This window comes from Pararge aegeria, chromosome 14 (assembly GCF_905163445.1).
Source record: "Pararge aegeria chromosome 14, ilParAegt1.1, whole genome shotgun sequence".
Lineage (NCBI taxonomy): Eukaryota > Metazoa > Arthropoda > Insecta > Lepidoptera > Nymphalidae > Pararge > Pararge aegeria.
In genome coordinates this window covers 13,006,744-13,022,716 of record NC_053193.1, presented here as the reverse complement: position 1 = coordinate 13,022,716, position 15,973 = coordinate 13,006,744, and the positions used below count along the sequence as shown (strand labels likewise).

The following is a 15,973-nucleotide window of genomic DNA, read 5'->3' as shown; positions in this document are numbered from 1 at the left end:
AAAGATTATATATATATTAATATTACAACACTACAAACATCGCCCATCTAGCCCCAAAGTAAACGTAGCTTGTGTTATGGGTGCTAATATAACTGATGGATATTTAGGCATATAGAGTTCTCACTATTGTTTACTGACTATAACTACTATTGTTTTATAAGACAAGTTAGAAAAAAATGGAGTGTATATGAATGCATCCCCAACACCACGTCACTTTAGTTACCATGTTACACACACACACACTATGACATTATGGATAGCTTCAATACTCGTATGGTGGAGTGGTGTTGCGAAGCTGGCTATAGATTCTACACGCTGAATATGTGAACACAAATCGTATTATTTATCACAGTTAGTATGATCCTAGCGTGACGACAGCGGTGGCCAGTGCGCCGTATCATGAGCAATCCCGTCGTTTGGAGACAGAAGCTGGCCACAGGTCGAGCACACCTCCAACTTAGAAATAATGTCCCTGCCCACTACTAACTCCTGCTGTTTAGCAATGTCCGGCAGAAGGGCTACTAAGTCCGGGAACACGGCTTCCAGCTGGCAACCTAAAGCGGATTGGCAGTGCTGGTAGAACTCCTCGGCACTGATGACGCTGTCTCGGAAAGCTCTCGAAGCCACTTTGAAGTCCTCGACAGCTGCGGCCTCACCTAAAGCAGCAGCGAACTGTTTGACCAGAGCTCTGTTACGCTGTTCGAAATTCGGTGGAGGGATGTAAGTATGGACAGGTGCAGGGAACGTTTGCCCGGACGAGTTGGTGAACGTCATTCCATCACATGGAGGCCGCTTTTTGAATCCGGGTGGGGCACTTCCATTTTGCACAATTTTACTCGCGAAATTCTCCGTCTTGACAACCGGTGGCTGATAGCTATCTCCCCGAGGATTCAGAGGTGGGTATTCCTTCATAGCTAAAGCAAAATTCCCATTTTTAGCGTTCTTCTGCACCGTTGACGGAGTGTCATTGACAGTTTTGATTTTCCTGTCGGTTTCAACACTATTGTTGTTGTTGTTAACGCTAGCAGCGATGTGCTCTTTCTTTATGTTCAAATCGTTCATCCCGTTCATGAGATTGAATTCGTCCAAGTTGTGGTTTTTGTTGTTTGGTTTCTTTTTCTCCTTTTTGTTTTTGTTGTTCTCATTGGATACGTTGATGTTGGTGTGCTGTTGAGCCTGTGGGTGCGGTTGGGTCTTCTTGTTTTTGATTTTAGTGTTGATGGGTAGGGTTGGGAAGTCCGCGACGGGATTAAAACTTGATTCCCGGAGGGTGATAGGAGGTGGATCCGGTTTAGGTTTTCCTTTCTCCTTGGATTTTGAGACAGTGATCCACTTCGGTGGCGCGGTTGGTGTCGATGAGGAAGACAGTGCTGGAAAGGCTTCTGAGCCTAGTTGAGCTTTTTTGTTGTGGTTGTGTGTTTGATTGTTCTTGAACGATCGCATCTCGTCACTGTTGATTAACGTGACCTTGAAACACAAAGTGGTGTGTTGTAGCATGTATTGAAAAACAACTACATATTTACAACTAGGCGTTTCCTACGGATTTTTACAAATCTCGTGGGAACCGTTTGTTTTCCAAGCATAAAAAAGTAGCCTTCGTTATATTACTCCCCCCAGTTTTAACTAGCGCTATGCCATGGATAAAAATGATTGGTTGCTAAGTAAGAGCGTGAAGGAAGGGCAAACAAACAAATATACTTTCGCATTTACAATATTAGTAGGGATATACTAATATTATAAATGCTTAAGCAAGACAAGTTTTACAAATGCACAGTAAAAACTAAGTAATTTCTGAGGTCTCTAAGCATGTAAATATAAAATGCTTTGCCCCTTTTCTAGTTACCTTGGGAGCTTGTACGGTGCCAGCTCCAATGCTGGGATAGTCATCTCTCGAGATTCCAAGCGAGGGGAAGTCGTCATCGGAGAGAGGTTGTTTCTTCTGAGGCGGGATTGAGATGCGGTTGCCGCTTGTCTGAGTTAACCGGAAGTTGCTGGCACTGGGTTGACTGTGTACTTGGATCGAAACGCTAGGTTTGGAAGCTAAAAAACAAAAACTATATAAGTCAAAGTCAAAAATATCTTTATTCAAGTATATTGAGATTATGGCGATACGTAACTATATTCGTAAACTTAGAACTAACGTTACGAGAGTTCCAAACGCACCCTGTTATAAGAAGAAGAATATAAATTTGGTTTGGGAATAGAGTTTAAAATGATTATGTTATGAGTAAAATGGATTTTATACATATTATTTTAGAGCTCAAACTTGCCTGCAATTCTTCAGCTAGATCTTTTGACAGAACGAAGTACGGGATTTGCGACTCTAAGTCGATTTTTATAAGGTACATTTTACTTTGACGTTTTAATTTGATATGCGAAAACGACTCTGCGATTGCGAGCAAGCAAATTTTGTAGTAGGGCTACAGGTAGCTTAATGAAACTCACAGTTCCTAAGCACGGTAGCCGCAACTGGTTGCGATGGACGCGTAGGCTGTGGCCGCGGAACGCTCGGAGCGGTCGATCCGTCCAACGCTGGGAAGTTCCTATCAGTGCGCGCTAGACCACGCGAGTCTGTAATGACAAAAGATATTATTATCGGATGTATGGTATATAAATTTAAAAAACGTGCGTGTACTTATGTACACGCGTTAGAAGTAGTAAGTAAGTACATTGAAAGGTTTATTATAACGCATAGTTAAAATAAGTTTATTCAAATATCTCAAAAAAAATATTTCTAACCTAATTAAAGAAATGGACGTAATAAACATAGTTAAATTTGGAATACTACTAGACTCATTATCGGATAACAAAGTTTCACTCAACATTAAAATTTGAGATTTTCGTACAATTGAATCAATTCAATCACCGGAATGAGCTCGCAGACTTTGACAATTGAAAGTGTACACTGCAACCTCAAACCTTATAGCTAACTTCAGGGTGTCGGTTTTTGTGACGGCGAGCGCGCGCATCGTAAAAATTTACGTTCATCATTTTTTTTATTACGCTCATCATTATTTACGTTCAAAATTTGAGATTTTCGTACAATTGAATCAATTCAATCACCGGAATGAGCCCGCAGACTTTGACAATTGAAAGTGTACACTGCAACCTCAAACCTTATAGCTAACTTCAGGGTGTCGGTTTTTGTGACGGCGAGCGCGCGCATCGTAAAAATTTACGTTCATCATTTTTCCTAACGCGCCAAAAGAAGTATAACTTCAAAAATCCTGACTTTAAAATAGAGTGCACGTTGAACGTTTACTAGCTTTCATTTCATTTGATATTGAGGGAATTGTGAAATAAAAATTTCTGGCGGCGGCCATCTTGGACCAATTTTAAAACTAAAAAAACTAAATTAAAATAGTTTTATTTCCGTTCGGGAAATACAATCCCACATACAGAGACACACGCACATGATTTTTTTTAGTGGCTACGTATTCATATGTTTATAATAAGTATTTATGTATGTGTATAAGTATTATTCATAAAAGATTCATCGGTCATCATAGTACCCATACCACAGACTACGCTTACTTAGTGGCTAGATGGCGATGTGTGTATTGTCGTAGTATAAAATACATTTTGTTGTTTACTTTATTGATGAATTGGGTACGAAAGGACTGTCATATGCATATTATATTGGGACAATTGGGTCACCATGGGCTCAGTTGTAATAGAAGTGCTGGCCGTTTGTATCGTCACGGCGCTATCAATGATATATTCCGTCGCGCTCTGGCCTCTGCGTCTATTCCTGCACAATTGGAACCTCCCGGTTTGTTCAGGGATGATGGCAAGAGACCAGACGGTATGACTATAGTACCGTGGTCGATGGGGCGTGCGCTGGTGTGCGATGCGACCTGCGTTGTTACGTTGGCAGCTTCTCACTTGCCGAGTACGTCCCAAAAAGCGGCAGCAGCTGCCGAATCTGCTCAAATGCTTAAGCGCCGTAAATACTCCGTTATTTGTAATGACTACGTTTTTGCGGCGCTTGCGTTTGAGACTCTAGGGCCATGGTGTTCGGACACGAAAAATTTTATTAACATAGTGTCACAAAAATTGGTGCTTACGTCTGGTGACCCAAGAGCTGGCGCTTATTAAGACCAACGGCTGAGTCTAGCTACACAAAGGGGCAATAGCACCAGCACCATGCCCATAAGTGAACAGTTAGATATTTATTATAAATATTAATTTTAGTTTGTAATTATTATTTCCATCTATATGTATTATTATGTATATGCATATTATTGTATAAAAGCCCTGTTAAATAAAAAAATATTTGAAAAAAAAAAACACAAGTTTTATAAAAACTAACCTCGCATTACGCGCGCAGGTCCCGCGACGAGTGGAGTATGCGCAGGTTGTGCTGCTGACAGTCGAGGGAACTGCTCATCGCTCTGAGGGTTGATGGCCGGCTGGGGAGGAGGTACTGGCGCCGGGCTGACTGGGGGTGGCTGGGCCTGACGATCCCTTTGTACGGAGCAACAACGAAACGAGTCAACGAATAGTTTTATATCATCATCATGGTCAAACCCATTTCCGGCCCAGTACAGGGTCTCTTCTCAGAATGAGGTTTAAGGCCATAAGTTCCACCAAGCTGACTGCTTTGGCAGACTTCACACACCTATGAGAACGTTATGGAGAACTATCAGGAATGCAGATTTCCTCACGATGTTTTCCTACACCGTTAAAGCAAGTGATATTTTAAATTTATCACAATATTACATGCAAAAAGTTAATACAACTGGCCTCCCTGCAGTGGTTTTATAAGTGGGAGGCAGTTGCGTGCACTTCATACATGCAAAAAGCACTGCCTACCCAAAAAAAAAAATTACTCCTATAGCAGCAGGATTTTTCCATTTTATACAATGGGAGTTCATATTATTCTCAGTTCTGATGAAAGGCTGTGGTCGTGGCTGAGTGGCCCAGTTACCGACTAAGTCGTGCCACCAAGCGATTTTGCGTTACAGTACGAAGCTGCGTAGAAACTCAATTGGAGTATGGATTTAATATAACAGATTAGCATGCCAACATCTTAGACTGCATCATTACCACCAGGTGAGATTGCAGGCAAGTTGTAGTGGAATAAATATGAGCCACAAAACCTTAGTACACAATCAAAAACAAATGTAATCATGGATTTGAAGATTATGACCGAAAACTATAATCTATACTGGGCGTAAGTTACACTACGCAATTCTTCTCAGTTTAGTTAAGATAAAAATGGTAAGTGGGAAACTATCTACCCATAATCACTAAACTTCCCAGGGCACGCTAGGAAAACTTCCTGCAACGTGTCACCCTGTGTCCATTTACTTGAGGCGTAGGTGTTATGTTTTACAACCACGACCTACAGACCGGAACACATCAATTTTGCTTGGCGGCAGGAATTGAAACGACGGTAGAATTTCCACAGACGAGCTTTCGCACAAAGCTCTAGTACAAATATTTTAATAATTATGTACGCTGGCTTGGTAATTAGATACAATGAAATTCAAGCTTAATTTGCTATGCTCCGCGAAAAGCAGGAGAATCTGTACATTGTGATTTATAAATTCTTCAATCCATATACCCCAGAGCAAACAGATCTTCGGCAATGTACTCTCTACGCACGTATCGCTCCGACACCGGAGCATCTTTACAATGACTAATTGTTAAGTTTTTGTTAAATCTTAACAATAAGTCAATATAAAGACATTGTGAAGTGTTAACAATTAGTCATTGTAAAGTCACCAGCTCCTGTACGGTTAGCAGATATGCATATCATGGGCAAGAGACAATTATCTCCCCGCGGGAAGGATAAAAATGTATCATCTCCCAAAGCTTTATCAACTCCACGAACACAAGTGGAAATAATATCCAAATAAAAAAGTTTGTTCATGTTTCAGTACTTTAGGAGGTGGACACGTTAATTATATCCCCTCATGTCAGGGGATATAATTCGGGATGTTATTTTTATTTCCTGCCTGTTCTAGCTGCTGAGGATCGTGTGTGGTGATATGTCGGAGCGAAACGTGCGTAGAGTACATTGCCGAAAAATCTGTTTTGCGTGGGGCATAAGGATTGAAGAAGTTCTAAATTACACAGTACAGATTTTCCTGCTTTTCGCGGAGCATTGCATGTTAAACTTAATTTTCATTGTATATCATGTAATTCCGCAAGGTTACGCCTGCTTCTATCCAATTTGTTATTGAAATACACACCTGGGCACCCTCTGTACGACAGGATGCGGTGTTATGTTGAATTGTAACTCTAAGGTACGAGCTTGCCTCGCCGCGCCGCGCGCCATTCCCTTCCCGTGAATTGTTGCTTTGTGAGCTGCAGGTCAAATTAAAATTTAATAAAAACTTCTACTAACCCAGGCAACTGAATCGTTCTTTCTTCTTGTCCTATTACCACGCCGTGTGGGGTTGGCACAACATGTCTTCCTCTTCCATTGACTTTTATCAGCCGTCTTTTGCACTCCTTTTACACGCATATTCTCTTTCACACACACTAATACTAAACATTTTCTTATCCCGTGTATACTATTTTGTCCTTCAAAATTCTTCATTTAAGTTATTGTAAGTTCATAATATGTATTTTATTATTTATTTTTGGTTTATTCAATCTGTCTTACTTAATGTGTTAAATAATGATTTCTAAAAGATATTTTTCTTTCTCTCTTATTTTTCTATTTAAATACTTCAAAAGATCACGTCTCTTCAGTTTTGTTTTTTCTTCTTACTTTCATTTTTAACTTTTAAGTCTTCTATATCTACTTCTATACTACTTTTAGAACCCTGACCACATTACAAAAGGTATGAAAATGTCCGGCATTAAATTTCGCCTATGCACATATGACTTAAAATACTGCAATAGTAGTACTGTCATACTGATTGTAGTTAACTTTCACGCAATCGATTAGGTAAATACAGGTAAAAAAAATTCAAACTAGGTACGTTGTTTACTTTGATATTGCTATCTCGCTTCAACGAATTATGGCGTTTCTCTCCGTCGCGTAATTTGAACGTTCCTATCTCGCTTCGATGAATATAATATAATCGCCAAAGCCCGTGAAGCGCGCCCAATAGAGTATAGATAATTGAAAATTCCATCCAAAATTTATCTCAGAAAACGTGAATTGTGGTGTTATTGAAATGAATCGCGATATGTTAAAGATATAGAATTCAGCACAGAGGTAATGTTGACATTTTCTTAGGAGTCATAGACCCCTAGCTACTGTCAGAATTCTAGATGCAACACGCTCACCGCGCTCGGACAGTTCTCCAAACACCTCGTTACGTTTGAATTTATTACGGCGTCCCTAGGGACTAACGTAAGAAACGAAACGTTAATTATCCGTACATCTTGAATAGTACACTTTTAAATTACCATTCAGTTCTAACCATGCGTTAAAAGTTAAGATCTCCTTGTCAAGCGTGTCCTGTCTGCCAGATTATCGCTTTCCATCAAATTAAAATATGCCCAACTACCTAACTGATAAAAAAAAATTCTCCTGCACGTTCATGGAATCTTTAGTTGGTTTGGTGTGAATTTTGTAGCTGGGCAATCAGTATTTTATGCTAACAACATTGGAAGAAGATAATAGCAAGGTTGTGACTGACTTAATAGTCCGGAATTCGGCACTTACATTTTCTCATGCATCCAGTCTTGGTAGCCCACCTTTTGAGTAAGGAGGCATTTTGAGTTTAGACTTGAATAAAATAACATAAATAAAATAGAATCACAGCATCATGATTCGACCGCATTGTACGCGTTAAGAAAGAACATTAAAGTACACCATAATAACATGATATACAATAATGACCATATAGTAAATACCTATTTGTATACTCATTGGAAGAACCGGCGCGCAAGCAAAGCCGAGCCACACAACATCCATTTATTGCCTATTCACAGTGAGTTTATTTGACGATGAGTTGATTCTCTATTTACGCATATGATATGGATACAAACATACCTTTAAGGTCGATTTCACTTCTAAACACAGCGGTAAGATGCTGCCCCGCACATTCCCCTTCTTCGCAGAGGTAATGCTCTGTGCGGAAGTGGTGCGCCAACGCGGAATGCGACGCATAATACAAGTTCCTGCCGTCTGCGTCACACAGATGACAGTACAAATGCTCCTTCCTCAAGTGGCGGTACAACTCGTCCGCGTCCATGAATCTTTCCTCGCAGAACTCGCATAGCGGATGTCCTCTGTGTAACAGTTTCAACTTGAAAAAGAGGCGACTAAAATTTGTCAATGTTCGAATTTGCATAATTTCAACGATTAGGTTAGTAATACTCCAATCTCTTATATAATACTCAGCAAAATCTTGAATTACTCAGATTTAAAGAAGACGAATAGGTGATCCGAAGCGTATTTATTCAGAATTTCGAAAAAGTGACTAACAACAGTTTGAAGTTGAGCTTTTATAAAGAGGCGATGGATAGGTCAATTGTAATATTCGGGTGAATTTGGTGGAATATTTGGGTAAATTACGATGGAATATTCCCCTTAATTGCATAGTTCAAATGCAAATAGTTATTTTAAAATTAAACTTTAAAAAAAAAATATATTATTTTTCTTCTAGTTATGTGGGTCTGAACTGAACTGTCTTTCAAGGCTCGCCTCATTTCTGATTTGATCATATTAAAAAGTTCCAAGGCAGATAGTTACGATATCTTTTTCGAGATTGGATATACTTAATTACTTAAATTGGGATTGTAACAGAATTAACCTGTTGTAACCTGTCTTTTGCTTATTACTACTTTTGTCTTTTTTAAAGCAAAAAGCACATTTGAGCGTTAGCTACGCCTTACGTTGGGTACTTTTATTTGCGCGTTCAAAGTTCATCGCGTTGAAGAAATGTATCACATGGTAGACGTGTGTCATTATCTCTATCAACTTTACCTGTGGGATGTGTCGTCCAAATCGCCTTTCCGTCGATGGTGGGCCAGCTCTTGCCGAGTGTAGCACCTACGCTCACTGGTGAAGATCTAGAAAGAAAATATGAACATGTCTAACTTAAAATGACAGCCGACGATTGGCGCATTGGGATACTGCCTCTGCTTTTTTAGTCTAAGGCAGTGGACTCGATTCCCACATCTAGAAAATGTTTGTGTGATAAACATAAACTTTTTTGAGTGTCTGGGGGGTTTATCTGTATATACGTCGGATATTTTAGTTATACAAATCAAGTCAAATTATGCGTTATATCAATGGACAACTTTCTGGAAAAGTTAATAAATTAGAAAACTGGATGGTTGGTGGTAGTTTTTAACCTTATTCGGTTTAAACAACGAAATAGTACCAGATAGCTAAAGCTATTGGTGGTTTAGTGGTAGATATAGTGGTCACGTGTGTTTGCTGGTAGATATAGTTGGTCACAAGCCCAGCCCAAGAGATATTGGAGCCATTCAAGAAATTAAAAAAAATTTGAATCTAACCCTGGACTGTGGACTCACTAATATGCTCACAACACCTACCATAAGTTTTCAAAGAGCTTCACTGAAAGGGATATTATCTATTTATTTTTTTATCACAGCAAGTGTGTTTTAACTAAGCAAATAAAATTTGTTTTATAAAAGATAATTTAGCTATCTAATCTCATGTTGTCATGTACAAGTGCCCTGTTGTTATAGAGAAGCAGTAATACTTTCTTTAATGTGATTGTTTGGAATGAAAATTTATAATTGACAGTGATAAGTGGCAATGCAAATAGCCCACAATTTAAAAAAATCACATAACATATTTAAATCTTAAATTAGAAAGTCACAATGAAAAACATGGGGATTTGCACTCTATATTACTCTCTGTGCTTTTACAATCTCTCTGCCAATAATCAAGTCAATTTGGTTTGTTAGGGTGTAACCAAAGGACGATTTTCGTGTAAAAATACGAATGTTCTTTAAAACCACCCTTTGGTCCCGGAATAAGATGTTATTGCAGGACCAAAAGTCTATGTTACTCTTTGTTGTTGTAACTATCTATTGCTTAAAATCAAGTTCATTGGTTGCTTAGTTAGTAAAGACAAACAAACAAATACACTTTCAATTTTATAGTTTTAGTAAGGATAAATGTTGTACAGAAAAACTAACCTTCAGATGTTTAACGCAGAGATCGCAGTAGTGTTGCTCATGCACCTTCCTCATATGATCACTGAGCATACTAAACGTACGGAAGGGCGCTATTCTATCACAGATTCTGCATCGATTGTCAAGTAAAGTCTCATAGGCTTGCTTGATAGCTTCGCTACAGAACCCTATCTTGTACTGGCGCTCTAAAAGTTTGTCAGGGAAAGCTCTGTTGCGCAACTCCTTGTATGGTTGCACTGTATCAGTAAACACCACCTGAAAATCAAACTAAATATTTCTATTTGCGGTGTGCATTGCCTAAAGGTCTTTTACTTAAATTTTCTATCTGTCAGTAATTCAGATATTTTTTAAGTAGACTGAAGTGTAAAAAAAATTATATAACAAAAAAAATTAAATATACAATATTTAATGTATACAGTATATTTCTTATAGATATGTTTGTTTTTTTCTATTTTTAAAACAAATTTATAACTTATAACAAATAGGTAAGAAAAATTTAACCATTAATATCTAGTTACAAAGTTAATATGTAAGGTCAACAAAAAGGGACTTATCTCACTAATACCTAATATTGATTTATGATTATTATGTAAACAAAGCTGAAAACAATATTTCTTCCATTCTACACAATAAATAGTTGTAGTATGATGTTAAATAGCATGAAACGTTTTTTATTTTAAGAATTGTCCTATAATAATAAAAAATTTCAAAATTTGATTTTGATATTTGTTCAATCTTTCATCTATTAAGAATAACTTATTAGGGATGAAGTTTTTATAATTCATAAGCTATTACATTTAGGACACCATTAAGAAATACACATTTTAATCTTCTATTTATGCCCATTAGAGACATATTGGAAGTTATTAAGCATCCTTTAAACTAAGGCTAATAAATTCAAAAAAGGATTTTTCAAATCTACTAGTAAACCAGAGAACACATTTTTAAACAAAAACTCATCAGCTTTATTGTTGGTATGGATGTGAACTAAAGCTTTATTTGTTGATATTGCATCATTATTTACAATTTCTTGTTATTGCATAATAATTTTATATTGCTACTGTATAATTGAAGGTGCTACTAGCTATTTGTGGCAGCACAGAATAGTATTTTGCATAGGGTAAGCATTGATAATTGTACGGAGAACAGATGGACATTGGGGTCTTGAAGTGCTGAAATGGCGACCACAACAGTAAACGCAGTGTAGGTCTTCCCCCAATACGGTGGAAAGACCACATCAAGCGAGTAGTTTGGGCCCAGAACTGCGGATTGTGGAAATCCCTACAGAAGACCTAGGTTGCGCAGTAGAAGTCAATTGGTTGAATGAACATGGAAGATGGTGCTGAGTGGCAACCTGTACCAGAAAACACAGTGTTGGTAGATCCCACTAGTTGAATAAAGAAAATTAAAAGAATTACATGGAGTGTGTAGTCACAAGAGTGTCATTTAGAAATATCTACAAAAAACTATGATCTATGTCCAGTAGTAGACATCTAATATGGTGATGATGATGAAGCAGTGTTATCCAAGTTATTTAGATGAGTTATAGATTTTAGAGGTCCAATTCTAGGATTTAACTTCATTCAATGCTGCATTAAATCAACGGACTGGCTCTTATCATTAACATCAGCCTCAGTCTATTATTATACCAATGTTGGGCACGGGGCTATTCTCTCTTGTGAGGGATGAAAAAGAGCATTGACACATCACACTGCTCTAAGATATTTTGGTGGGCTCAATGTATGTTGGTGAGCTCACAAACCCTTTTTCCTATGGGAGAGGTTTATATCGTTATTGATAATGTAGAAGTGCCTAGTTCCGCATGTAGGTATTTATTAATGAGATTTTTAACTATAATTTTTCAACATTTTTAAATACCTATGTAAACATTTGGCTTCTGATGAATGATAATAGAAAATATACTATAGCTAATCAATGGGTTTTCATGTGAATAATAACTGTCTTTAGAACATACCCTTGAAAGATCTTGACGACAGATAGGGCACTCGTTCGTTTGGCAAAGAACACGCATCCTAGTTGAGCACTCGAAGCACACGGGGTGATCGCATTCCCCGACGGAGTAATACACGACCGTCTTAAAACATACTACGCAAGTAGTGTTGTCGTTCATCTGAGATTCGGCCATGATTACACAGAAGATTTCCTAGAAAATAAAATAACATGTTCTTTTACAATATTAGACTGAACTCTAGAACTATATGGTACGTTAAAAAACCTACCACGAATTGGAATCTAGTTATACAGATGGTAGAACAGAAGGGCGAACCAGCCAAAATCCTTGATCGTCCAGCGCTGAATTGACAATGTTAAATGTCAATGGGAAGTTGACATTGACAATTGACAACAAATCAATCTTAGTTCCATAGATTTTTATTACAGGTTATATGAGTCTTTGATTGTAGCTTTAGAATATGGAGGGTAGAGGTAAGGAGGATCATCTGTGTATATGAAAAAGTGTCGTCAAAATGTATTAAATTAGGATGGCGCCACATTTGCATCAAGGTAACTCTTAAAAGAAGCGCCCAATATAAATATTGTTAGAGTAGGCTTGAAAAATAAACAAGGAAGTAAGGTTATATTTACCACAATATTTGGTACAACGTAAGTTGTTGAAATTCTCAATAATTAACTACTTTAGTCGATAATGACATTAAATTTTTTAACTCGGCATACTTCAATTCATCTACGATTGCTACATTCATACCATACCCTGTACATCCACAAGCGCCATTGTGGAGGATTTTTGAACTGTTATTTAGCGCATACAACTGGACACTTTTTCAACTTTTCTCCCATATAAGATGACTCTCCTTACCTCTACCCTCCATACTTTAGAATGCTTATGCACATGCTACACGACTGGCAATAATCATTTGTGTATTTTTTTCTTATTTTGTAACTAAAATAGTTCGTTATGTAGGTTATAGTTTTTTTTAATACATAAATGCGTGATAAAAACAATTCAAAATTCATTTATTTAAAGTAGGCCACTATACGTAATATAAGCACTTTTGAAACGTCCAGTCTGTCTGTTTGTAGTGACTCTACCACCGGTTCGGAAGGCGCTAGGCAGATTCTACCGAGAAGAAGCCGGCAAGAAACTCAGCAGCTCATTTCCAACATCAATTATTTACATTTTACCATTCATTTTTCTATCTTGTGAGAGATGAAATCGGAACCGGATGCTTCTATGCAATTACCAGATTATTATGTGTGTAGCACAATGGCACACAGACCTTTTAGTGTAGTTCTGTCTATGGAGGGTAGAGGTAAGGAGAGTCATCTTATATGGGAGAAAAGTTGAAAAAGTGTCCAGTGTATGCGCTAAATAACAGTTCAAAAATCCTCCACAATGGCGCTGGTGGATGCACAGGGTATGGTATGAAGGTAGCAATCGTAGATGAATTGAAGTATGCCGAGTTAAAAAATTTAATGTCATTATCGACTAAAGTAGTTAATTATTGAGAATTTCAACAACTTACGTTGTACAAAATATTGTGGTAAATATAACCTTACTTCCTTGTATCTCCATACTTCCTTGCTTATTTTTCAAGCCTACTCTAACAATATTTATATTTGGCGCTTCTTTTAAGAGTTACCCTGATGCAAATGTGGCGCCATCCTAATTTAATACATTTTGACGACACTTTTTCAAATACACAGATTACTCTCCTTACCTCTACCCTCCATAGTTCTGTCCAAATACTAGAAATGGTTCTGTCTTCTGAAGTTCGTGATTCAGGCCAAGGGAGCTACCCACTGGCCTGTTGTCAACTTGTCAGTTGACATTTGACAAAATTTATTATATAGTACTTAGTACTCATGTCACTTGAATCATCGAATGTGACTCGAATAGGTACTTAACGAATTGTCAAAAATTTGCTAACGTTTGTTGAAGTTTGAAGGCAGATGGAATTTTAAATTGTTTTTATCTTCAGTATACTCTTGAAACTCTAGATATTAAAGGCGGTCTGTTAAATACCAGGTTCATATAGAATTAAAAAAAAAAAAAACAATTACGAAGAAAATTCAACGAAGACCGCAATATTCCCATGGATGAATTTGTAAATTATATTCTGCTCATCTTGGTGATTCTGCCAGTTATTCTGTTCATTAACTTATGGGCAGGTATAGGTTGGGAACTATTTGTAAACAACTAAAGATGACCATAGCAAAGTGCAGAAAAAGAGCCATAATATGAAGCACTATTGATGGATGGATATTATAGAGAATATGATATTCTACCTTTGCTAGACAAGTCATGAGTGGCCACATATATCATCAGAAGTACACAGGTGTCTACCGCTGATCGTAAGCCTTTCTAATAATGTTGCACCACACAAAATTTCTTGCCTTACTGATTCAGTCACGTAGAGCCACATTCTTAATGTCATAAGTCCAGCAGGTGCAAGGCCATTCCATACAGTGCAATGTGCATACCGATTTGATGTTTCCAATCTATTCAAATGCACAATGTTTTTCATAGAAGAGGATAGCTCAATTCTCGGACAACCATAGAGTATGTGTAAAGTACATGCATAAACCAAGAACCAATTTATTGCTAGCCAAGTAAGATTGTGGAATCTATAAATTTGGTTAGGTTATAGCTGTTTGTGTAGTTACTTAAACTAATTTATCATAATAAAAGCTAACAATGAATTAATATCTTTATTTTTATAAAACATTTCATTAATCTTTGTAAATATATTTTTAACACTAATAAAATATGTTCAAACAGAAAATAACTTTGGTTTTGCCCTCCCTAATTCAAAATATATAATAATTAGAGATAATATTAAATATGATATTTATGGTAATGGAAATACTTTAAGACTATATAGATGTGTAAATTTTTGTAACTTAATCATGCAATCATTTTATTATATGGTTGAACTAGACATTCATGTTATTTAAGATACTTTTATCCTTGTAAAAATGGATTAACATGTTAGTGGGAGCTACTATTTTGTAATTGATATCAAGAAATATGTGTATAAGATCGCGTAATAAGATCATTATTATAATCAGGCCATTGAAAAAATGTGTTTCTGACATTCAGTTGTTCTTTTATAGCAATTTAAACAGTTGACAAAAAAATTGTGACAACCTGCAAATTAAAAAAAAATGTCATTAACATGTCCACTTGCATGGGAATATGGAATAGGAGAAGTTGTTTTTATATATTTTTCAGATAATTGTCTTATGCCTATGCATATTCGTACATTACACCAACATACATGTTGCATCCCAGAGATGGACATAGTATCTATCCCAGAAACTATGCTGGTAATATTTACCTGCAGGATAAATATTAAAAAAATTTTTTTTTACCTTGCATGGCTGCTTAATTTATCTTATGCATTCTGTAGATGGCCATAGAATAAATACATCGCAGGGTTAAAGAAAATAGTTCTGGGGGAGTTTACGAAACCTAAAATAAACGAAGCTCGCGAGCAACAGCTAACTAAGTGAGCAATAAAATTGATTTTATTGCCTGAAGTACATTAGGAAAGCCAAAGCATTTTAAAGGAAAACCCAAATGAAAACCAACAAACCAATAAAATATGTCTATTCTATTACAATTTTGTAGTTGAGCTGCTACCCCTTAATAGTTAAATTACTTTCTTCAAGAGTCGCCTGGAAGAGATTGCCTTAGCAATAAGATCGCCTTTGCTAACAATGTTTGTGGAAATACCATTTGCTTTATTATTGTTGTTTTTAAAGTATTTGCGTGCAATAGAGTATCTATTTATCAATCTACATCTGTAAGAATCAATTTCTTTCAATGGCCAAACCATAAGTTGTTTTATATTTACTATATCAAATGTTAATAAATATTAATTATACTATATAATATCAAGAAGAAACAACT

The 15,973-nt window shown here is 36.9% G+C and overlaps 1 protein-coding gene across 1 annotated transcript; it reads right to left on the bottom strand.

The window, feature by feature from the left end:
- Positions 1–26: 26 nt before the first annotated feature.
- LOC120629394 (E3 ubiquitin-protein ligase ZNF598) lies at positions 27–12,412 on the bottom strand. The gene is made up of 10 exons (XM_039898328.1): positions 12,321–12,412; positions 12,056–12,244; positions 10,084–10,335; positions 8,897–8,982; positions 7,961–8,199; positions 6,201–6,315; positions 4,313–4,467; positions 2,446–2,571; positions 1,844–2,040; positions 27–1,467 (listed from the first exon to the last, which is right to left on the bottom strand). Exons 2-10 carry the CDS (start codon positions 12,224–12,226, stop codon positions 364–366), a joined length of 2,445 nt encoding a protein of 814 aa, XP_039754262.1. The 5' UTR covers positions 12,227–12,244; positions 12,321–12,412; the 3' UTR covers positions 27–363.
- Between the last annotated feature and the right edge of the window lie 3,561 nt (positions 12,413–15,973).

What these genes read in the sequence shown, in the direction of transcription:
- LOC120629394 (XM_039898328.1), bottom strand. Translation starts at nt 12,226, where the DNA reads ATGGCCGAATCTCAGATGAACGACAACACTACTTGCGTAGTATGTTTT. An exon ending in GTCGTACAGAGGGTGCCCAG is followed by an intron (nt 4,468 to 6,200) that starts GTGTGTATTTCA and finishes CTCCGTACAAAG; the next exon opens with GGATCGTCAGGCCCAGCCAC. An exon ending in ACCTGCGCGCGTAATGCGAG is followed by an intron (nt 2,572 to 4,312) that starts GTTAGTTTTTAT and finishes TTGTCATTACAG; the next exon opens with ACTCGCGTGGTCTAGCGCGC.